This window comes from Thalassophryne amazonica, chromosome 2, assembly GCF_902500255.1.
Source record: "Thalassophryne amazonica chromosome 2, fThaAma1.1, whole genome shotgun sequence".
NCBI classification, from domain to species: domain Eukaryota; kingdom Metazoa; phylum Chordata; class Actinopteri; order Batrachoidiformes; family Batrachoididae; genus Thalassophryne; species Thalassophryne amazonica.
The window spans coordinates 20,510,019-20,536,258 of NC_047104.1; the positions used below are offsets into that span (position 1 = coordinate 20,510,019).

Consider the following 26,240-nt stretch of genomic DNA (forward strand, 5'->3'; position numbering starts at 1 on the left):
TCGGGCCACTACGGGCCAGTACAATTTATCAAATGATGGCCGGCTCGGGCCACTACAGATATATGCAAAATTCTATTTATTTTACCATATTTGCAGCGGCAAAGTCGAACTTCTTCACATCTCCGTGTCATCAAACTTCACCGAGTCCACCATGTTTGTTTTGGTCTCGCACCACGGACCACATCTCGGGTTGGATATCGTTAAGAAATGATTCGAGCCATTGATATCAGTAGTCTTTTTGCTTAACGATTCCCTTATCGGTCAGGGCTCGAATTAGTACGTGCAAGTGCTAGTTTGTGCACGTATTATTTGAGCGGTGCATGTAATTTTATACTGCACTAGCACTGGTGCAAGTAATTTTATCCAAGTTTTATCAACTATAAGCACCAGTAGAATGAACCAATAAAGGAATAAATAAGAAAAAAAAAAAACAATTTCCAGTGTGTTGTCTTCGTCTTCCCTGCATCTTCTTTTATGACTCTCACACATGGAGCGAGTTGCTGTGCTCTATTTGTTGTGGAGAGCTGACAAACGTCACCAGTAGGGATGGGTATTAGGGGTGTCGGAAAAAATTGATTCACGTCCGAATTGTGATTATTTATTACGATTCTGAATTGATCCAAAATGTCCAAGAATTGATTTTTAAAAAGCATTTTTTTTAAACCTTTTCTTGCTTACTTGCTGCGTGTATTGTTTGTCAGGCAACGGCTTCCGTACTACAGCGTCCCCGCGGGGGTTGGGGGGGGATGTCCGGCGTGCTTCAAACACTCATGAGCTGCGGAGGTCAGTGGCTGCAGCTTAGCATGGCAGACAAAGCCAGCACCGTCTTTGCTGAAGGCAAATGTTTGGGCACATTTTGGATTTTATTCTATTATTTGCTGCGTAAGAAGGAGCTTGACATGACTTATGCAGTGTGCAAAATCTGCAAAATGAAAGTTAAGTACTTCGGAAACACTTCCAATCCGCAAGCCCACATGCTACGCCATGACCCGGAGCTAAAAGAGGGGAGCAGCGGTTTCTGCCGACTACTGACCAGCACTTCGCTAAACTGCCAGCCAACTCTGAATGAGCAAAGCAGATAGTAAATTTACATCTAGAATCACTTGATTAACCTTGTAAAGCTGCATGTTCTTAAACATTTTTTAAGTAATGTATTTCTCAGAGCTCTTTGAATCGAAAATCGATTCTGAATCGAATCGTCACCCCAAGAATCGGAATCGAATTGAATCGAGTTGAGTTGTACGATTCACATCCCTAATGGGTATCGAGAGCTGGTTCCTTTCAGGTATCGTTAAGAAGTGAATCGATCCACCGACATCAATAACCTTTTTCCTTAACGATTCCCTTATTGGTCCTTCAGAGTTGTTTTTGGGGGCATTTGTTAGGAAAATGATCATTTCTCTACATTGATTGCAGGCCCTGCAGCGCATCTGTAATCAACTTTTCTGCAGCGCAGCTTTGCTTTGAACCTTGAACCAATTGAAGCAGTGATTCTCAGATCGAAGCAGTGCTTTGATTTGTTGCTTCATTGATTCATTGTTTTATTTCGCTTTATCTTAATTTTTCCCTGGTAAAATCCCAAAGAGCATATGTCTGTGAGTAATACTTACCTTTTTTATGTTAAACTGACCTGTTGTGGTCTTCTGAAACAGTTGATAGATGTATTTTATAACTTAAAAACGGGACCGATGCTAACGCGTTAGCGTGTCTATGGCATTTTCAGTGTTAAAGTTAGCATTAAGTCGTCCGCATGTTTGTGTGCATGTTTTCTGTATAATAATGAATGGCTCAGCGTTCATTGTTGTAAAAGAGTCAAATTGTATTTTTTTAGTTTTATTCATATATTAATAATAATAGCAACAACAAGAATAATAGTAATAATAACTCATAATAATAACAACGCTACCATACAATTTTAGAGAAAGAGACAAAAAGAACCTGATGAAACAAAACACAACAGAAAAGATACAACCAACTAACAATGGAAAATAAATAAATACATATAGAAATAAGTGTTTCCTATGAACACCGAGTTACTCTTAAGGCCCTTTCACACTGAATACTTCAGGCGAATCCGTCAACGCTTCCCAATCCATCGGATCCGTTTCCAGCGCGTCTGATGCATCCGGCGCGTGACGTCAGACGCGTCGCTTTGGAAGCGGCAAGGGGGCGGAGATTGTTACGTCACACTCACTGTTTCCACAACCTGAAAAAAGTTCAGCGACATCAGAAATGTTAACAGCAGTTAGATCTTTAAAAAAAGGGAGAGCGCCTGACAGTGATGGATTAACTGCAGAATTTTATCACCACTTTTGGGACATTCTTGAAGTTCCTCTATTTGATACTTTAAAACAGTCTCTCTTCAGAAACGAAATGCCTAATACTATGAAACAAGGACTTATATATTTGTGTGGCTGCAAAATCTCCATCTGTAGACGGTCAGTTTTTATTTTCTGGTTCCGTTTATTCCGTCATTTATAATCGCTAACTGAAAAAAATATTTTATTGCTTCATTTCGACACAAAACGGGAGAGAAGGACGGAACTGCTTTAAAATGTATATTCCATACGGAGGCCGCCATTATAGGAAGCGGTCGTGTGTGCGCAGTGGTGTTCTGGGCAGCAACTGTCAATGCGCTCATTGCTTTCTGAAGGTAAACGTGTGAGCAAAACCTCCATTTATGGATTTCCGTCCAATTTTTTTTCCATGTTCCGTTTATATCGTCATATAAAACCGCTAACTTAAAAATATATTTTATGGCTTTATTTCGACACGAAACGTGCTCCTGTCAAACTGGGTGTCCCTATGAGAAAATCAAACTCACCCCTCTCTTCTTCTATGGCGTTTAATGGCAGCCGGCATCCTTATTGTTGGACTGCTGCCACCTACTGTGTCAGGCCGTTAAAGCAACACCAAATCCTCTGAGTCCCGTGTCTTTCAAGTATTTAAAAAGGCAACACTTCCCCCTCTCACTGGACTTTACTGCTAAAATACTTCCTACAGAAACTCCTTTCAGGCCTTACAATTGATTTCCTTCCGTTTTTACACTTTATAGCTTTATTTTGACATGAAATGCACTCCTCTCTAAACGTGTGTCACGGTGATGAAATCTAACTTACCCCTCTCTTCTTCTATGGCACTTAATGGCATCGCGCTGCTGCCACCTGCTGCATCAGTCCATTATAGCAGTAATAAATCCTCTCGATGAGTCCAGTGTCTTTCAAGTACTTAAAAAGTCAACACTTCCCCCTCTCGACCTGGCTAAATTGCTTTCTACATAAACTTCTTTTAGTACTTAGAATTGATTTATTAAGTTTTTACTCTTTAATCGATTCAAAAATGACAAGATATATTTTGTAAAATAAAATGCTAATACTGTAAAGGTGTTCATTGGTTATGATTTTTATCATTTATATTAAAATTTGTGGCATTTGAAAGTGCTGGATTCTGGTGACAGTATTTCACAAGACTTTATTTAAAATTCAGTTGGTCTGGTGGTTCAATCAGTCAATTTTTTTTATTTCGAACTTAGTTGTCAATTCCAGTATCATGGCAGTTCACAATATAAGCAAATCAAATGAACAAAGCTTCTTTGTGCTCTCTGTACCTCTACACTCATGAAAAAATAAACAAGATCAAAAAAGAAGCAAAACAAAAAATGACAACAAGAAAATTCGAAAGGGAGTGGGAAGAAGTAAATACTTTTTGGGAAGAAGTAAATACTTTTTAAATCCCACCCCCAGTGCACATATCTTCAGTGGTTGCTTAATTGACAGTAAATACAACTGCAGTTAATTTACAATACCTAAATATATTTACAATTCCAATAACTCATGAATAGACAACAATTTCAATAACTTATCAATATACCTACAATTTCAATAGCTCATGAATGAACTTACAATTCCAGTACCCGTGAATATGCTTACTCTTCAATCACTCATCAATATACTACAAATACTAAATAATTTAGTAGATTCAATATTCAATACAATACAATACCTTAACTCTGATATACTTATTATTACTAAATGATTTAATGTTTTATGATCTAAATACTATAATGACTATAGTAAGAATTTTCACTGTATACTGTACCGTAGTAAAAAGTTTTCTTTGTACTTGGCTTTGAATTGGTAAGTGTTTGGACATTGTTTTAAATTCCATTCTAAACTGTTCCACAGTTGCACTCCACACACTGAAACGCACATACTTCTTCTCGTGGTTCTTACAGCTTTTGGTATAAATTTACCATTTCCCCTCAGATTGTAGCCACCTTCCCTTTCTATGAATTGGGCTTGAATGTTGGCCGGTAGAGAATTTTTACTGGCTTTGTATAGCAGTTGAGCTGTGCAGAAATCCACCAAATCAATTAATTTCAGTAATTTGGACTGTAAGAAGAGTGCGTTTTTGTGTTCCAGGTAGCTTGTCTTGTGGATAACGCGTACTACACGATTTTGAAGTAATACCAGTGGCCTTAGAGTACTCTTGTAATTGTTACCCCAAACTTCTATAACATATGATAAATAAGGATAAATTAAACTGAAGTATAAAATGTACAGGGCGTTATAGTTAAGTACCCACTTTGCTTTATTTATAATAGCTATATTTTTTGATACTTTCTTTTGTATGTAATTAATGTGGGATTTCCAGTTTAAATTATTATTCCAAAAAATTTGATTTGTTACCTTTTCTGTTACTTTACCATCAATAGTTATAGATATATTTGGATTTTCCTTGCCGTTACCAAACATCATTACTTTAGTTTTTTCAAGATTAAGTGACAGTTTATTATTGTTTCATCCATATTTTAATTTTTGCCAATTCCTCATTTACAGTGTTTATAACGTCGTCATAATCATCATCTGCATAGAAAATATTTGTATCGTCAGCGAATAAGACCAGTTTCATTTATATACAGATTAAATAATTTTGGACCCAATATGGAACCCTGTGGCAGTCCACATGTGATAATTTTACATGGAGATTCATACTTACCCATCTTTACGAACTGCTGCTTCTCAGTTAAATAACTTTTGATCCATTCCCATGCTACCCCTCGAATCTCATACTTTTCTAATTTTTCTAGTAAAATTGAATGATTGTGTCAAACGCTTTTTTTAAGTCAAAAAAAAAAAACTCCAATAGCATTTTTTTTTTCTTTTCCAATGAATGTGCAATTTCCTCTACTGCATCAATAATGGCCATAGATGTAGATCTTCCAGGTCTGAAACCATACTGACCTTCATTTAACAGGCAATATTTTTCTGTAAAATTTTCAAGTCTGTCATTAAATACTTTCTCAAGTATTTTTGAGAATTGTGGGAGGAGAGAGACAGGTCTATAGTTAGTAAAGATGTGCTTGTTACCAGTCTTAAAAATTGGAATTACCTTAGCAGTTTTCATTTTGTTTGGGAATATCCCATTTTGCAGTGAAATATTACAAATATACATTAATGGCTTTGTTATGCCATATATGACTTTTTTTTACTAATCTCATGTCTATGTCAAAACAATCAGTGGAGCATTTATTTTTACACTTACGAACAATTTCTTTAATTTCTGTTTAATTTACTCCTGAGAGAAAGATGCTTTTTGGATTTCTTTCAATTAGTGATTGACCTTCATTACTTGCAGGGACTCCAGCCGCTAGATCTGGGCCCACATTTACAAAAAACTCATTAAATTTGTTCACCACATTTTGCATATTATAATTCTCAGCATTTCCGTCAATAAAATACTCTGGATAGGTGTCCATGATATCTACCTTATCTTTAAGTAATCCATTAATTACATTACATATTCCTTTAATATTATTTTTGTTTTGATTCATTAACCTTTCAAAATACAACTTCCTACTCATTCTTAGTATTGTGGTCAACTTATTTTTGTATACCTTATATTTTTTTCATATTTCATAGTTCTAACTTTATATGGTTGAATTTGGCATTAATATGTGGTCTTGATCTGGTGATGGTCTTTTTTTAATTTAATTTTTTAACTATTGCATCAGTTTTAAATTACTTAAAGTGTAGCTTTAAGTGTATTATTTACTGTAGAAAGTGTGTAATTATTGATTTGTTTTATAAGACACTCTTTTGATAAATCTAGAATGAAAACAATGAGCAGAATTAAAGTCAGTTAATACAGACAGTAAGTCCATCTGTGGAAACTTGTTACTGATAAAACATACAAGATAGAAAATAAATTTTAATGAAATTAAGACTTGAGACATATTTTGTTCCAGTATAAGAGTCAAATACCACTGATTTAAACCAACAAAAACTGACCAAAGTGCTCTCAAGAGTGCACCAAATTGCATAATTTTTTCAAGGGGGACCTTGCACCTTTGGTGCTCGGCTGTCCACTTAGAGAAAATGTTCAGTCAAAAAAATTTCAGTTGCTTGCACCCATGTGTTTGATCCCGAAATCAGAAAAAGATGTTTCGCAATTAGAAAACTGGAGACCTATTACCTTATTAAATGCGGATTATAAAGTTCTTGCTCTAATCTTTGCCAATCGCTTAAAAAATGGACTAAATGATTTAATAAGTGAAACGCAAACAGGTTTTATGACCAATAGATACATAAGCTTCAATATTAGATTCATTTTACAACCCCTGGCAAAAATTATGGAATCAGCGGCCTTGGAGGATGTTCATTCAGTTGTTTAATTTTGTAGAAAAAAAAGCAGATCACAGACATGACACAAAACTAAAGTCATTTCAAATGGCAACTTTCTGGCTTTAAGAAACACTATAAGAAATCAAGAAAAAGAAATTGTGGCAGTCAGTAACGGTTACTTTTTTAGACCAAGCAGAGGGAAAAAAATATGGAATCACTCAATTCTGAGGAATAAATTATGGAATCACCCTGTAAATTTTCATCCCCCAAACTAACACCTGCATCAAATCAGATCTGCTCGTTAGTCTGCATCTAAAAAGGAGTGATCACACCTTGGAGAGCTGTTGCACCAAGTGGACTGACATGAATCATGGCTCCAACATGAGAGATGTCAATTGAAACAAAGGAGAGGATTATCAAACTCTTAAGAGGGTAAATCATCACGCAATGTTGCAGAAGATGTTGGTTGTTCACAGTCAGCTGTGTCTAAACTCTGGACCAAATACGAACAACATGGGAAGGTTGTTAAAGGAAAACATACTGGTAGACCAAGGAAGACATCAAAGCGTCAAGACAGAAAACTTAAAGCAATATGTGTCAAAAATCGAAAATGCACAACAAAACAAATGAGGAACGAATGGGAGGAAACTGGATTCAACGTCTGTGACCGAACTGTAAGAAACCGCCTAAAGGAAATTGGATTTACATACAGAAAAGCTAAACAAAAGCCATCATTAACACCTAAACAGAAAAAAACAAGGTTACAATGGGCTAAGGAGAAGCAATCGTGGACTGTGGATGACTGGATGAAAGTCATATTCAGTGATGAATCTCGACTCTGCATTGGGCAAGGTGATAATGCTGGAACTTTTGTTTGGTGCCGTTCCAGTGAGATTTATAAAGATGACTCCCTGAAGAGAACATGTAAATTTCCACAGTCATTGATGATATGGGGCTGCATGTCAGGTAAAGGCACTGGGGAGATGGCTGTCATTACATCATCAATAAATGCACAAGTTTGCGTTGATATTTTGGACACTTTTCTTATCCCATCAATTGAAAGGATGTTTGGGGATGATGAAATCATTTTTCAAGATGATAATGCATCTTGCCATAGAGCACAAACTGTGAAAACATTCCTTGCAAAAAGACACATAGGGTCAATGCCATGGCCTCTAAATAGTCCGGATCTTAATCCAATTGAAAATCTTTAGAAGTTGAAGAAAATGGTCCATGACAAGGCTCCAACCTGCAAAGCTGATCTGGCAACAGCAATCAGAGAAAGTTGGAGCCAGATTGATGAAGAGTACTGTTTGTCACTCATTAAGTCCATGCCTCAGAGACTGCAAGCTGTTATAAAAGCCAGAGGTGGTGCAACAAAATACTAGTGATGTGTTGGCGCGTTCTTTTGTTTTTCATGATTCCATAATTTTTTCCTCAGAATTGAGTGATTCCATATTTTTTTCTCTGCTTGCTCTAAAAAAGTAACCGTTACTGACTGCCACATTTTTTTTTTCCTGATTTCTTATAGTGTTTCTTAAAGCCAGAAAGTTGCTATTTGAAATTACTAGTTTTGTGTCATGTCTGTGATCTGCTTTTTTTCTACAAAGTTAAACAACTGAATGAACATCCTCCGAGGTCGGTGATTCCATAATTTTTGCCAGGGGTTGTAGATCTATTGAATTACCCTGAACTCACTGACTCACAAGCGCTTATATTATTCTTAGACTTTTATAAAGCATTTGACACTGAAGAACATCACTTCTTATTAAAAGCTTTACAAGCATTCGGATTTAGTTCAAAATTTATAATGACCATTCAGACACTATAAAATATCTAAGATATCAATAGCCGTGTCATGCTCTATCCGAACACCACCTCAAGGTTTCCCATTACAGGATCTGTACGACAAGGGTGTCCACTTTCCCCGTATCTATTTCTATTAGCAGTTGAATTACTTTCAATATATATTAAAAATGATGAGGAATTAAAAGGAATTAAAATCCTTGATAAAGAAATTAAAATAACTCAATCAGTGGATGATACTGTTATATTTCTAAAAGACAAACTTCAGGTTGGGAGAGTGATATCTAAGATTAAAGAATTTTCAGAGGCTTCCGGTTTGAAACTAAATATGTCCGAATGTGAAATTCTATGTTTGTATGACTGTGACAATACAACAATTGATAATATAACTGTAAAGGAAGCAGTCAAGTATCTTGGAATTCACATCTGTAAGGACAGTAACATGCGCCAGCACCTTAACTTCTCTCCTAAACTGAAGAAAGCTAAAAACATTTTTAATATGTGGACTCTAGGTTTGTCTATCCTGCTCAATCTCTGAATGTTAAGCAAACTGTTTGTGATGAAATCACTAAGTTAGTCACAAATTTTGTTTGGAAGAATAAACAGCATGGAGTGAAACGAACTATACTGACTAACCACAAGGAGTCGGGGGGCTGGAGCTTTTAGACTTTCAGGTTCTAAATAGTACGTTTAAGATCAAATGGATCAAAAAATGCATTGGAAATCCTGACTCCTTATATTTTATTCCCAACAATATTTTTGAAAAGGTTGGAGGTCTTCCATTTCTACTGCAATGTAACTTCAATGTCACTAAACTGCTGCTGAAATTGTGTGCTTTCTATCAATAAGCCCTTTTAGCATGGAAACTGTGCTACAAGCACAATTTTTCACCACACACATGTATTATTGGAATAATGAGAACATTACTGCACGGAACACTTTTTATGCCTAAATGGATAGAGGGAAAAATCATGTTTCTTCAAGATATATTTGACAATCAAGGTAAAATATTTACGTATGAAATGTTTTTAAGAATTCACCAATTTCCAATCACTTCTAAAGAATTTAACTATGTTGTGAAAAGTATTCCTAGTGGACCGAAAGAATTGATGAAGGCACATGTGAAAAAGGAAACTCAGTATACCATAGCCTCAATAATGATTGATGGGATTCCATTTAATAGCCAAAAGTGCAGTAATAAATATATTAGGAATACAGTTCAAAATTCTAATAGGAATATACCCAACTGTAAATCTTATTGGAGCTCTCAATACAGTGATTTAAACTGGAAACATATATGGCTACACCCCTTTCAATATTATATTTATAATAAAATTAGAGAACTACACTGGAAAATTTTACTTCTTGTTTATATCAAACTTGTTTATATCCAAATTTACAGATGTAGATCCCAAATGTTGTTTCTGTGGTATAGAAGAAGAGTCAATAATACATCTATTTTATGAATGTAAGTTCACAATATTTGGCTTACCTTGGAGTTACTTATTCATAATAAAACATCATAGAATTAAAATAGCCAATCATAATGTAATAACCTCCTTTGAATATAAAAATAAAAATATCCAATATCTAGTAAACCTATATATAGTACTTGGCAAATATCACATACACAAAGCTAAATTCAGTCAATCTAAGCCCCTTCTTAAAATATGGATAATTGAAATCAACACCTACCTTAAAACTTTAAATAATATACATAACAAAAAAAGCTATAAAGACAATAAACTTGGTAAAGAACGTCAGTTTACAATAAACCCTCCCATACCCCTCGGAACTGTGTTGTATAATATGTCTTCTGTTACGTGTTTGGGATGATGTCTGCCTGTTAGTCATACCGTTTGTCTGCCTGTACCTCCTGTTATGTTTTTTCCTTTGTTTAATAAAAAAAAAGAAAAAAGTTCAGCGCTCGCCATCTTGAATTTGGGTCGCCTGAACCACAAAAAGCTTTAAAAAACAGCAGTAGAACGATTCTCCCATCACCCTGCTGGGAGAAGCTTTTTTTTCCAGCTACTTTTCGGAGTGACGCCGACCGAGGGAGGACTGAAGACTTGGTGGGCTATCGATTGAACCGCAACAGCGGGCCGACCTGCACGGAGAAGCCGGTCTTCAGGCATCATCCCTGGGCAGACCGAGCCAGTCAACCGGGGTGATGGCGCGAACCCACTCAGCCCGAAATCTCCCACTTTTTGGATATATGCAAAGTCCCAGTTTGCCCAACAGAGTTTAGTTCTGCAGCTTTATCGAGGTGAGAATAATGTAAAAATAAAACGTGACGTTTACTGAACTGCTGTGAAGGTTTAATGATCAGCTAACGTTAGCGTAGCCTTTTAGCACAGTTGATCTGAGTGAACGCTTTAATTTGTAAATGGTTCAGTCTTTTTTATTTTTACCAAATAAAGCTACAGCTTTTTTCAGACACCACAAAAGCTCAACTTTATACGAGGTCTGTGATGAAAAAAGCGGTCCTTTTTATTTTTTTCAAAAAATAAATGGATTTGATTCATATGATTTTACGTCAGACATGCTTGAACCCTCGTGCGCATGCGTGAGTTTTTTCACGCGTGTCGGTGACGTCATTCGCCTGTGGGCAGGCCTTGAGTGAGGAGTGCTCCACCCCGCCCGTCGGAATCTCTTTGTCTGAATAGCCGCTGCGGACGGCGCGCGTTGCTTTATGCGACTCTGCCCGCACGTTCTTTCATTACAAATTGGCCGTTAACAATGGAATGTCCGAATAAACTCCTCATGCCGACTTCTTCTGAAAGTTCTCTGTTCTCTGATGACTTACTGGGTCAACAGTGCCTGAAATGTGGAAGTTTTCAACTTGAAACGGTGAGACGCTGCCGCCTCGAAGCGCAGATCGCCGTCAGGCGCCGTGGGCCGTCCTTAAAGCGACACTACAGATCAAAATCTCTCATCAGCCATTAAAATTTTTACAGAAAACCAGCTGAATTTATCGAATGGTGTCCACTCAGTTGTGCCTTACAGTTTTTGAACAAATTTTTATCAAACAAAGCAGCAGTCTCTGAGCCATTCCTAAACAATGAAAAAACGACGAGAGGGTGGGTGACTCCTCACTCAAAGACTGCCCACAGACGAATGACGTAACCGACAGGCGTGAAAAAACTCTCGCATGCCCACGAGGGTTCAAGCATGTCTGATGTAATCACACGTGATTCAAATCCATATGGTTTTTGAAAAAAAAAATAAGGTCCGTTACTTTTATCACAGACCTCGTATAACTTACTTTTTCGGGCGTTTTTTTTTTTTCCCGTTTTTTTTTTTCCTATATATAAACTGTTTAGTGTTTCTTTATATTTAAACAGATATTTTTATTTGTCCCAATCAGGAACACTTGCTCTGCAGACAACCAAACTTCCATTGATGAGCTGAACACCACGAAGTCCAGTCGAAAGAAAACATCTCTGCTCTTCAACAACACCACCAGAAATCAAAGCTGCAGCAGAGACCTTCATCTGGTCCCAAGAATCCAGCATAACATCACCTGCTTCTAAACAAAAGGCTCTTTGAACAGCAACTATTTTATTATTTTTTAAAAAGCTGATTAATTTTATATTTTAACAATAAATGAACGGATCATTAAAAATGTCCACAAATCAAAGTCCAAAGACATTTGCACAGGTAGAAGCTCTCCACTTATTGTGCTCAAATTCATATTTTAGAAATGACTCTGTCCTGATAACAACATTAAAGGTAATTACATATTTTGGTGAAATTACAAGTTGAAATGACCATTAAAAAAAATTAATCATGAGGTTTATGTCACAGAAATCCTACTTTACAATCACACTGCAGTCATTGTTAAATTATTTCCTGTTGCATTTATAATAAACATTTGCATTTATTTAGTGTCTTTCTGGTTGAAATGAGAGATAAATAATCTACCAGACTTTAAAAAATGTACAAATTTCCATGTTATTTTATTTGTCTAAAAATAAATGTCCAAGGTTCCTTGTGTTAAACAAGAAATTATCTAATCTGAAATAACAGGTGGTTTTAATTTACAGATGAAAGGTTTCTAAACCATTTATTGATTTATTTAGCTATTTTAAGTACAAGTGTTCTAAACTTTTTTAACAATAATCAGAAATTCTGAGGTAACAACAAAAAAAACATTTCCAAGGATTTTTCTTGAGAAAACTGCTCTGTAAATGAGCAGTCCTGTGACACGTTTGTTTTGTACAGATCAGTGGTTTCTGCACCGATCCATTTTGTAGAGATCAGTGGTTTCTGCCACTAGTCTTCCGTGTGTTAGCCCGACACGTCGTTCCTATTGGACAACGCGAAGGTACGTCACAGCTCAGAGTGTCGGAAGTTGGATTGGATTGAACTTTGACTGCGTCAGCCTGCTGACAAGCGGCAATGCGCGCTCCCGTCAGAAGCGTCGGTTTAGCTCAGCTTTTGATGCGACGCATCTAAAAAGCAACACATCTCATTGAAAATAATGCTTTTTAAACCGATTTTTGACACGTCTGACGTATTCAGTGTGAAAGGCCCTTTACACCTCCGCTTCATCCCTGTTTTATTTAAAAAAAAAAAAACAGAGGACATGCCAGCCTTGGCATAAAGTTTGCAGTGATGGGTAAGGCGGCTACTACCAGTGATAAATCTGTGAGCACAACGATACACTGGCAACAATGACTGCAAACACATGCTGGAAGCACATAAATACACATCACCATAGTCCATTACAGGCATGAAAGTAACATTTATCAAATGCTTCCAGGCTTCGAGGGAGACACAGGACTTGTTTCTATAGAAGAACCCAAGCTTCACCCTCAATTTAGAAATCAAATGTCTAATATGAGCTTTGAAGGAGAGCTCTGCATCCACAATTAAACCCAAATGCTTATAATTAGTGACCAGCTCAAGAGCTTGACCTTGGACATTTGTAATAACTAGTATGCTCTCCGAAGAAACCAGTGAATTTGAAAAAATCTTATTTTAGATTTTTCAACATTTAAGACCAATTTCAGTTTCCACAGGTGAGACTGATGACATCGACAACTCCAAAAATTCGAATGCTTGAGTAATTGAGTTCGAACAACAATAAATTACTATGTCATCAGCATAAAGATGGGGAAAAAGCATTTAATAAATTTACACGTCATTTATGTAAATTGTGAACAGAAAGGGTCCTAAAACTGAATCTTGAGGTACATCTTTTTTGACCTGTAGGAAGGAGGAACTAACTCCAGCCATCTGAACACATAGCGTCCTACCCACCAAATAATCTGCAAAGCAAGCAAAAGCTTGATTGGAAATACCTTTTCTCAAAAGAATTTCAGGCAAGAGAGTGTGATCCACAGTGTCAAAAGCCTTTGACAGATCAAGAAACAAGGTAACACAAAACCTCCCAAAACCTCCCGAATCTAATGCTTCAAGCATGTCATTCAAAACTTTTAAGGCTGGAGTAGCAGTACTGTGATGCTTCCTGAAGCCCAACTGAAGAGAGTTTAGAATGTTGTTTAATTCCAAATATTACTTCAATTGACCACAAACAACTTTATCTTAACTTTAACTTACTTTATCTTAAAATATATATATATATATATATAGCCCCTAATTTTCTTGTTTGAACAAGAGCTGACGACAAGGCATCCCATTCCATCTCATAACATTTTGCAGCGGTAAATCTGAGAAAACCATCTGAAACACACACACATATATATATACTCGTATTTTAATTAGTGGTCTCAGGTGATTAAAAAATTAATCTAATTGATTACAAGGTCTGATTAGTTAATCTGGTTTCATGGTGAAGGCGCACATCAGTTCACTTGGAGCTGTTGTACTTGGTCACAGCGTTGGTACCTTCGGACACGGCGTGTTTAGCCAGCTCACTGGGCAACAGGAGGCGCACGGCGGTCTGAATCTCTCTGGATGTGATGGTGGTGCACTTGTTGTAGTGTGGCAGACGAGACGCCTCGGTGGCAATGCGCTCAAAAATGTCTTTGTCTAACGAGTTCACGATGCTCGTAGCTCTGGAAGAAATACCGGTGTAGGGATGGACCTGTTTGAGCATCTTGTACACATAGATGGCGTAACTCTCCTTCGTGCTCCTCTTTCTCTTCTTGCATCCCTTATCAGCGGTCTTTGTCTCCATTCTCTTGGAGCCCTTCTTGGGTGCTGACTTCGCCAGTTCAGACATGTTCCTCAGTAACGTTTAGACCAAACAAATGGGATGTTAAGTAAGACAGGGAAACCCTGAAACAGACTATGAACTGCTTCTCTCAGCTGGTTAAGCAACAAACCAGAATGACTAATACCTCTAAAACTAGAATTGACCTGACCATAGAGGATAATGGCTACTCATAATCAGCTAACCAGGCTCTCTCTGATCATATTCTCGTGTAAATTAACTAAATTATGATTTTCTAATGTCCCTTGCATCCCAGTTAACTCTACATCTATGTTTGAGTTCATACCTAAAAGCCAGCAACATAACATAACTTAGGGCCCGGTCACACGGCACTTAACGAAGGGCAATGAAGCCCAAACGAAACAGATATCTGGACTTTCGATGACTTTTGTTGGCATCGTTTAACCTTCGCACAGCTGCGTTCCTGCAGCTGGCGCTTCTGGATTTTTAAGCTGTTGAAAAATTTGAACAAATGCTGTTGAAAACCTCAATTCAACCATATTTGTTTTGCTGTAATTTTAGACTGTTTATCGTTTGCTTAGTTTTTGTAACGTTAGTATTTATTTTGACTTTGTTTGACCAGCTGAAGGTTTTCACACAGTAAAGAAGCTGGTTTATGAGCACTGCTGTGGTGTGGGGCTTCTGCTGCTGTGTGTGATGTGGCAAGTGCTGCCGTGTTCATGCCATGGTGCTGACCGGCCAGAAAGAATTTGTCGGCCTCCTCCGCCAGCGCACACCAGTCTGTGATCGTGATGTTGCTCCAGCGCTGCGCGCACCTGAGGGGAGAGTTGCTGCACAGCCCATGCAGAGAGAAGTGCCGGCTGGCCCTTTCAGTCTGTCAGTTCAAAAGTTTTGAGAAAGTGATCCTTGATTGCTGTGTATTTGTTCGCAGCAGGGGGCTTTGTAGGAGCGCAAACAGCCACATTTCCATGTAGCTGCTGAGTGCTAACACGATCCTTGATCGCTGTGTATTTGTATGCAGCAGGGGGGCTTTGCAGGAGCACGATCAGCTTCTGTGGAGCTGAGGGCTGACACGGTGTAAGCCTCCATTTGTGCAAACCAGGCGGCAGTTTACAGAACCATGATTTTCAAGTGTGGAAAAGCTCCCAGCAGCAGCGGGCAGTTGCGTGTGAACATCTTTGATCCACAGAGGTGTGACATATAAAAAAGAGAGCCCAGTGTGATCGCAAATGGCTGCATTCTTTTATGAACAACATTTGAGTTGTTAAATCATGTACGAGGCAGTCGTGTTGTGTGCGCGTGTGCTACAATACATCCAAACACTGAATGTATTCTTCTAGTGTAGGGATGGGTATCGGGAACCGGTTCCTTTCAGGTAACGTTAAGAAGTGATTCGATCCACCGACATCAATAACCTTTTTGCTTAACGATTCCCTTATTGGTCCTTCAGAGCATATGTCTGTGAGTAATATTTACCTTTTTTATGTTAAACCGACCTGTTATGGTCTTCTGAAACAATTGGTAGTTGTATTTTATAACTTAAAAACAGGACTGATGCTAACGCATTAGCATGTCTATGGCGTTTTCAATGTTTAAGTTAGCATTAAGCAGTTCACATCTCAGCATGTTTGTGTGCATTTGTGTTCTGTATAATTAATGGCTTAGCATTTGTTGTCATAAGAGTCAAATTATATTTTTTATTTATTTTTATTCATATATTAATAATAATAGTAACAACAGTAATAGTAATAACTCATAACTGATAATGCTACAATAAAATTTTAGAGAAAGAGACAAAAAAGAACCTGATGAAACAAAACACAACAGAAAAGATAAAACCAAGTAACAATGAAAATAAATACATATAGAACACCTAGTGACTCTTACACCTCCACTGCATCCGTTTTATTTAAGTTAAATGACAATTTGTTTCAGTCAAACCATATTTTCAATGTGTTAATTTCTTCAGTGATTTCCTTTAGAACTATCTGCCAAGCTAGAAAACTGCTGCATCCTAGTGAGAGCAGAATACTACTGGAATGAATTTGAATAAGGAAGGTTGTTTTTTTTTCTCATCAAAATGGATGCTGCACTCACTGCAGTTTATTGTCTGGAATAGCCCCAGATTACATTTCAGAGCTTCTAGAATTCAAACATTTTCATGCGGGTGGTGTTGGGGGGTAATTTTGGGTTTCAACTTTTAAAGTTACTAACTGGGACTCCTATGTTGTTGCAAGAAAGAAATGAGAATCGTCCTCTGTTCTGTTCAGACAGCTCCAAACGCTGTGCGGCTCTCCGCCGAGTCAAGTTAGAACGATAGAGTCCACTTGGAATTAATAACTTTAAAGCGAAACACTGTTTAAATCAAATGACACCTCTTTCCAAACATTGTAATACAAACTGCAGTCGATCAAAATGTTTTTTCCTCGCAAAACGAGACGTCCTGCACTGATGTACAGCAGCCGGCTGAGTTCAGCTCAGAGGTATGGAGAGACATTCATGCCAAAATGTCTGAAAGGAAATGCTTTTGACAAAAACTACATATTTGATTTATTTTTATTTATGTCCAGAGATCAAGGATCCAGTGACCAATTTTAAATGTTGTTTACATAGAAAACCTGTAAAGCCGACTTTTAGTACACAGAAAATTCATAAGAGGTATCGATAAGGTGATCGATAATGGCATTGATATCAATGAAATCTTATCAATACCATTCCTAATCCAGAGTGAATCATCTGGAGAGAAGGTAATGCGCATGCTTGTCTGATCCACATACACTGCACCTGTGTGTGCGTGATCAGAATTGGTAATCGAACCCACGCGAGTGCGACTGTTTGATCCACACAGCCACAGCCCGGTGATCAGAAACACCAGGGTTTTGAAAAAAGGCAGAGAGACAGACAGCGCTCTCTCTCTCCCTCCCTCTCTCTCTGTCTCGTACGTGCGCATTTCAGGTGTACAGACAGCGATTAGAGTTTTGGTATTTGAGAGATTTGAGAAATATTTGACGTGTTTGTACGTGTGTAATTTTGGTGTTTAGCTTGTGTGGATAGTGTGGTGGTGTTTTGTTTTTTTTGTAAAAATGAGGTGTCTTATGAATGATGAGCAAGCGCTTCATTTTTTGTTTATTTTTTTAAATTGGAGCAAGACGGAGCGTGCAGTGTGTCATCAGAGTCTGAACCAGACAGTGAGGATTCTGATGATGGAGATGATCCCTATTTTCTGGACAAGGAACAAGAGCAGGTGGATCCACCGACGTGTACACAGATCTCCACAGTGGGTTGGATCACGCGCTTTTTTTTGCTGCTTTTCCAGGACTCAGATGCTACAGAGCCCAGTCCCAGTGCCGAGTCCTGGAACGTAGAGATGCAGACACACACTGCTGCAGCAGTGGCTCCAAGCGCGTTTTGTTTAAAGCGTGGAGATCAACGTTGGCTTCTGTTTTGTTTTGTTCCTCTTTTGTACCCTTTGCACTCTTGACCAGGCATTTAGCTTTAGCTATGAAAGGTCTTAAATGGTCTAACATCCTTGCATGTGTGAACCCTGAGAGTGTTACGATGACCAGATACGATGATATTTGAACATAGAAATCAGGAAAAAACTGAGGACCATGGTGTCAGGCCCCTTTCAACTGATATGAAATTGCTCCTATATGAATTACGATTATTAGTTGAACTACACACATACTCTTAAGCAACTGAGAGACGTGCAAACACACTGCCCAGCCAGAACAACAAACGCTCCATACGCAGTATTTAAAATCAAATCAAATCAATTTTATTTATATAGCGCCAAATCACAACAACAGTTGCCCCAAGGCACTTTATATTGCAAGGCAAAAGCCATACAATAATCACAGAAAAACCCCAACGGTCAAAACGACCCCCTGTGAGCAAGCACTTGGCGACAGTGGGAAGGAAAAAGTCCCTTTTAACAGGAAGAAACCTCCAGCAGAACCAGGCTCAGGGAGGGGCAGTCTTCTGCTGGGACTGGTTGGGGCTGAGGGGAGAGAATCAGGAAAAAGACATGCTGTGGAAGACAGCAGAGATCAGTCACTAATGATTAAATGCAGAGTGGTGCATACAGAGCAAAAAGAGAAAGAAACACTCAGTGCATCATGGGAACCCCCCAGCAGTCTAAGTCTATAGCAGCATAACTAAGGGATGGTTCAGGGTCACCTGATCCAGCCCTAACTATAAGCTTTAGCAAAAAGGAAAGTTTTAAGCCTAATCTTAAAAGTAGAGAGGGTGTCTGTCTCCCTGATCTGAATTGGGAGCTGGTTCCACAGGAGAGGAGCCTGAAAGCTGAAGGCTCTGCCTCCCATTCTACTCTTACAAACCCTAGGAACTACAAGTAAGCCTGCAGTCTGAGAGCGAAGCGCTCTATTGGGGTGATATGGTACTATGAGGTCCCTAAGATAAGATGGGACCTGATTATTCAAAACCTTATAAGTAAGAAGAAGAATTTTAAATTCTATTCTAGAATTAACAGGAAGCCAATGAAGAGAGGCCAATATGGGTGAGAGGTTAAATAAAAGATATGTGCAGAAGAGGTTACAGTTTGCCAAAGAACATATCAACTGGCCTAAAGAGAAATGGAGGAACATTTTGCGGACTGATGAGAGTAAGATTGTTCTTTTTGGGTCCAAGGGCCACAGACAGTTTGTCAGACGACTGCCAAACTCTGAATTCAAGCCACAGTTCACAGTGAAGACAGTGAAGCATGGTGGTGCAAGCATCATGATATGGGCATGTTTCTCCGCCTATGGTGTTGGGCCTATATATCACATACCAGGTATCATGGATCAGTTTGGATATGTCAAAATACTTGAAGAGGTCATGTTGCCTTCCCTTGAAATGGGTGTTTCAACAAGACAATGACCCCAAGCACACTAGTAAACAAGCAAAATCTTGGTTCCAAACCAATGAAATTAATGCCTCGCAGGTGTGAAGAAATCATGAAAAACTGTGGTTATACAACTAAATACTAGTTTATGGGAACCCCCCCAGTTGACTGCTGGGGGGTTCCCATAAAAATCAACATGTTTATAATGTTAGGGTATTTTGACACTAGTATCACTACAACTTAAAACATTATCCACGTGCATACCTAGCATGTATCACTTCAAACAGTTTCAAGACCCTGAACTCTCTCTTCCTGTTTTGGCCCACAAAGTTGTACTGCCTGGATAGGCCATAGTGTAGGGCAGGGATCTTCAGCTCAAGTCTTTGAGGGCCGGTGTCCTGCACCTTTTAGAAGTGTCCCTGGTCCAACACACCTGAATCATTACCTCCTCTGTATGCAGTCACGTTCTCCAGAGTGCTGCTAATGACCTCATTAATTGATTCAGGTGTGTGGACGCAATGACACATCTAAAAGTTGGCCTCATTAATTGATTCAGGTGAAATGAAGCAGTGACACATGTAAAAGTTGCAGGACACCGCCACTTGAGAACTGGAGTTAACCCCTGGTGTAGGAGGAAGGTCATCATCCTTGTGGGCCTCATCAACAGTTGTTCCCCTTTCAGCCACAGCTGCAACCTGAGGGGGAACAAAGGCAATACAAAGAAAATTATCTGTATTTCTCACTGGAGTAAACCACTCAACATGAAACAACTGCCAGAAGCATGGATGTGATCACATTTGGGAAGTTTCAGATCAAATTCCCTGCTAGCCCCCCAATAAAATTGAATTGAGTTGCACTACCCTAGACTTAACATACATACCAGTTTGGACATGACGTTTGGGTTTGACAGTGTTTTTTTCCATGATTTCCACATCACGAAGTGCCTTTGAGGGGAACCTTCTGGTGTAAAAGGGATTGTAGTGCTGATGTTGCCACACTGTTACAGCAACGTTTGTAGCATCCTCCCATGGATTTTTTGGTTCTCTTTCATCTCCTCAAGGAGTGCTAAGATGTGAACAATCATGCTGTCCCTGATTTGTGTTCAAGGGGTATGTGGTGACATGGTGACAGTTTGAAACATTGGGCCATCTATGGTTACCCTGAGGCAGAGGAGGTGTCTGCATAGATCTGAGAGTGGATGGAGGCGATGAAGGTAGAGACCTGAGGGTGGATGGAGGCGGCGGAGGTGAAGACCTGAGGGTGGATGGAGATGTAGGCCTGATGGGGCTGCCAAACAAATTGTCGTCATCCTCATCCTCACTAGACAGTCACTTGCCTAGAAATGTGTAATATATAAGCACAATCAATGAGTTAAAGCACAGTTTAAAAAAAAAAACATTAACTGGTGACACCACTATACATCAGTACGCATCTATCAGTTCTCCCAGGATTTCACAGGCCTTTTTTGAAATTGTTGTAACCTAAAATGCCTGTTTTTGCTGGAGCTTTTCCAAAAAGACTTGAATTTGTGTAATAGTTGTGATCGCTACAGCGCAAAATCTTGGAGGGTCTAATCTATATACAGTATGACTACATTCTGGATATCAGAGAGACTCCTCACGTGAATCCATAAGATCTGTTCCAACACCCCAGGCCCTCTTCAGGCATACACACATCCATTTGTGTACATCTTTTCCCCCCTAAAATGTTATTGTTACTTTTATTAGGTGTATCATTTAATATTATTTGTGGGTTAATCGTATATCTGTTGTCTACCTCCCTCATTTTGACAACTTTGAACCAAATGCACTTAACAAATCTCCCACAAAACTTGTCCTTCCTGTGTTATTGGGAAAATTAAAGTGACGTTATCCATGTAGTATCTACCATTTCATAATTCAGATAGCCTCACTTCTTTTTACGCTTCTCCTTTCCAATATTCTCTGTAGAATCGGAGTCTGTTGGCACATCTGTGTTCTGTTCATACGCTACTAATTTTGTGTGAGCAGTTTCATACGTTGCTGGTGGAGACCGACAAATGAGTGGCAATTGGTTTCATCTGTTACAGTTTCAGAATCTCCTCAGCATAGTCACAATGGTCAGAAGAACATAAGGCAGGACTGAAAAATTCTCATAGATGCAGAGAGAAGTAAAACGTTTCTGTACATTCTACTGGGTATATTTTTGAGAACAACTTTGTTGTACAATAATATACCCAGAACAAAGTGTAAAGTAAGAATTGCCGAACCTCTGTGGGTTTCCATGTGCTGAATTGACTTTCTGTTCCGTGATGGGGTGGAGTGTTCCAGATGTGCACTACGCAGTAGAATGCACACTCCTTGGTTTGAATATTAAGCATTTTCTGTGAAAGTCATATATGTACACCCGGCTTGATCACCACTACACTGCGTTGTGTTCAGTAGCAAACTCGGTCAACAATGGCACGGCTTGTAGAACCCAGGTTTATTCCTGCAGCGATTTGACAGAGCAAAAAAACAATTTGTGGTCAGAAGTGCCCAGTCTCCATGCACATATATATATATATATATATATATATATATATATATATATATATACACACAGTGGTCCCTCGTTTATCATGGGAGTATCCGCGAAATAGTCAGTGCTATTTTCCTGTGTAAACACTCTCATTTTTTCTTCTGGGCGAGAAGATTATAAACAGACACACGCAGAACTCTCCCTTCGCTCACTGCCTCCGGAGGTACGGATGCGGGACCCGCAAAGAATCCAAGTCCTCTCTCGGTGGCCACGGAGATCTGCAGCTGTGGGCAACATCCGCATCAAAACAGCGAGCGTAGTCTCTGGACTTGTTGCCAGATTTGGCACAGCTCCGCACCGCAGACAGGAGGGCGGTGTGAGTGGCCCGCTGCTGTGTTTACCGAGCCCGCAGACTCAGTAAGTGCATCGGAGGCAGTGAGAGCAATCGCGGTGATGCCGACTGGTGCCGCGACAGGTCCGCCTGATAAGGACGCAGGACACGATGCGCTGTTAAAAAAAAAAAAAAAAAAAAAAAAAAAAGCATGCAAAATTGAACTAAAAAAAAATCTGCGAAACTGCGAGGCCACGAAAGGTGAACCGCGTTATAGCGAGAGACCACTGTGTGTGTATATATACGAGTATGTGTGTGTGTGTGTGTGTGTGTGTGTGTGTGTGTGTGTGTGTGTGTATATATATATATATATATATATATATATATAATTGTCAGAAGTGCCGAGTCTCCACATTGACGCACCTATTCAGAGAAAACAGCTTAATGTGGATCTCACATGGAGATTTTGTTTTTAATTGTGACAACTAAACCACACACACTGAAAATCCTTTTTTTTGTGTTTTTTTTAGCTAGGTTACAACAACTCTCAACTCACTTTACAAGTTAAAAATGCATAAAAAGTTACCAAATTCGATCTACTAAGAATGTAAAAGAACCAAAGTACTCTATGCACTCAAATCATCATATTGCATTGATCCCTCGTTTATCGTGGGAGTTACGTTCTAAAAATAACCCGCAATAGGCGAAATCCGCGAAGTAGTCAGCGTTATTTTTGTACAATTATTATAGATGCTTTAAGGCTGTAAAACCCCTCACTACACACTTTATACACTTTTCTCAAACAGGCATTAACATTTTATCACGTTTCTCTCCTGTGTAAACACTCTCAAAGTTCAAACCTTAGTAGAAAAATAAGTCCAGTATTATAGAATGAAACCAAAGATCAAAACCTGTTTTCAGGCCCAAACATTTGTTTGAGAAATAAAAATTTTTACAACATTTTCCTATAAATAATTATGATGTCTTTTAGAACTAACAAATTTAATTTTAATGATCAACCTACGAGGTTGGACACATAAGAAATTATTAATAGTGACTGACTAGTATTTCACAGTTCCTCTGACCGTGCCTCTGCGTCCTGGCGCCGCTCCGCTGTAGCGTCTTTTTCCACTAAGTGACACCTCGGGCAGGTGTCTTTTCCCAAGTGAAGAACACAGTTATGGGTAGTTGCTTTTTTTCTTCTGGGCGAGAAGATTATAAACAGGCACACGCAGAACACAATGCACGTACTCTTTCTCCGCTCACTGCCTCCGGTGTTACCGTTGCAGGACGGATGCGGGACCTGCAAAGAATCCAAGTCATTAAAAAGATAAAAACCTCTTTCAGTGGCCACGGAGCTCTGTGGCTGCGGTTACCGAGACCATGCAGCAGGTGCTGCGCATCAAAACGGCGAGTGTAGTCTCTGGACCTGTTGCCAGATTTTGGCCACAACCATGGCATGAAAATTTAAAATAATAATAATAAATAACTAAGATAATAATAATAATCAAAACAAATAAAACATAACATAATAATAAGATGTAGCAATGACTATTACGTATAAATTGTGTGTGCAGATGATGCAGTCATTTTTACACCGGCTTATAACATCCGACAAGCCTCATGCATTTTGACATCCACTTTATCTGATGTCTAGGGGCCTCATGTACAAAAACTTGCGTTGACTTTCTACTAAGAGTTGGTGGATGCCAAAACCCTGAATCAGGCGTAAGCACAAATATATTCAGATGTATCAAAGTGTGCATAGGCATGAATCCATGCACGTTCAGTTTGTACAGCCGACTGAACATGGAATTTAGCGCACATGCACCAAACTCCTCCCTGTCCATGCTTCTATCTGCAAATGTATTCAAATAAGCTGGCTGCTGACAGCACCATAAGTGTAGAGTGTTGTGCATCTCTGTTGTGTGTAAAAAAATTAAAGAACTTTCAGAGACAAAAACAATGAAAGCTGTGGTTAGATCTCCATTCTCTCAGCTCGCTGTAATGTAAAACGGAAATTAAGAGTACATTTGTGTGTAAATGCTGAACTGTGTTGCGTGCACACACTGAAGTAAAAACATTAGGTGCATGGCAGCTGACAGTGTGTGGCATTAACATTACACACACTTTTAGTAACAAATATTGGACACAGTCGGGGGCTTGTTAAGAAGCTCTCTAGTTCCACCATCAAGAAAAAGAAAATGTATTAATAATAATCATAAAAAAACATATTTGCATGCGCACTTGCCCAAATGTGTCCGCGCTGGTTTTCATTAGGAACAATTACATGGATAAATTATTTAACCACCAAGCAGCCTGCCCATCGTGCACTGTGCAGCCTCCAGTCTGATGAGCATTTGCGCACCACATATGATTTGAACATTGATGGAATGAAAATCTTTCCTGTTAAGAAAAACAAAATCATGTGATGGCGCCTTTGTAGCAAAATGTGTGCAGTTAATAGCTCCGATTACATTCGGAAAACCGGCTGTCGCTACAAAATGCGCTGTAATGTTGGAATGTGATGTACCTGGATGAGATCCGGATGATTGCGTTCTACAAAGCTGGCATGGCTTGTCACAAAGTTGACTGGCACACTCCTGACCAGTCAGCCAGCTCACATTGAAATGCCCATGATGCCAGGAAGTGCTGCATGGTCAACACCCGTGTGAGCACAGACAGCCTCTGGCTCCTCCCCATATTGCGCTCTGGACCGGCTGCAGTTCTATGCACAACTCCACTAACAGTGGCCTTGGTAATCGAAATCGGTTTATGAGACAATTATCATTTGCAAGTAAATCCTCGTGTTCCCCCCTGAGTACATGCTCACGTTTGATTGCACCATTTGCAAGGTCCTCTAACAACGTTAACACAGCCACTATTGGTGCCATTTTACGCATCACTTTGCGCATGCTTTTATATCCACCCATATAACTGCAAACTTGTGGGTGTATTAATTGTTCATCACTGTGTCCCTGATGTGCACATCACTCTGATGACTTCTTGTTTTCACACTATTAACAGTTCCCAGCATCACCTCCACATGTCCACAGTGGAACAATAGCTGTAGAAATGTGCATACGCCAGCCAGGATTTTTGCATGATGCATGGCATATTCCACGGTCATTTCACTTTTGATACATCTGAACGTTGGCATGGCGACTTCAACCTCCACACCACTTTTTGCTGAAAAGTTAACTCTGCAGAATGTCAAGTCAGCCATCGGCCATCTTTGTACTCCTCATAGAAGCTGTGTGATGACGTGCGCAATGTGAGTGTCCAATCAGAATTGGTTCACCGTCACATGGTTTTCCAAAATCTAATTGTAGGGCAGATTTACCTCACGTGAAAAGCCAAAGATCGTTTTCAGGAGTGATATGTTACTAGTTGGCCCGTTTGAATAGCTCCAATGAGTACATACTATTAATACATACTCAGTGTGCCCTGTGCCATTACGCACAGCGAACAGTGAAAGCAGGAGCACACGGAAAGCCTCTGATGACAATCTCATGTGCTCAAACAAAGAGTGTGTAACTCTCAGGATTGCTCCACTAGTTTGCATGTGAATGTTACTGGATAACTCTGTTGCTTTCTCTGCATAAAGCACTGTTTACCATATCAATGGACAACAAAACGCCTAGACCATTTTGTATATATTGTTCAAAATGTGCATTTGTGATTATTGTTTGAACCTTTTTGTTGTACAGACTTTCACACAAGTCCTCAAATTACCTTTATAAAGTGTCAAAACAATTGTTTATTATAGTTTGTGTGTTTTGAATAAATGTGTGTGGAAAATTATTTTTCGCTTTATTTTTTCCTTGCCTATTTTTGATTGTAAACCTTTATTACACTTACAAAACACAACAAAAACATATATATTCTGAAAGCACAGGTTGTCCTGAAAAAAAAGAGACATAAAACTTGATTGTGGGATGCAGGGAGAGCTACTAACAGCAATAACAAAACATTTATGCCAGTTGAGTGAAT

General features: G+C 38.9%; 2 protein-coding genes across 2 annotated transcripts in view; one reads left to right on the forward strand and one right to left on the reverse strand.

The window, feature by feature from the left end:
* mesd (mesoderm development LRP chaperone) overlaps window positions 1–26,240 on the forward strand; it is a 40,599-nt gene that overhangs the window by 4,576 nt on the left and 9,783 nt on the right.
* Window positions 14,245–14,619, reverse strand: LOC117522676 (histone H2B-like). The gene has a single exon (XM_034184129.1). It carries the CDS (start codon window positions 14,617–14,619, stop codon window positions 14,245–14,247), a length of 375 nt encoding a protein of 124 aa, XP_034040020.1.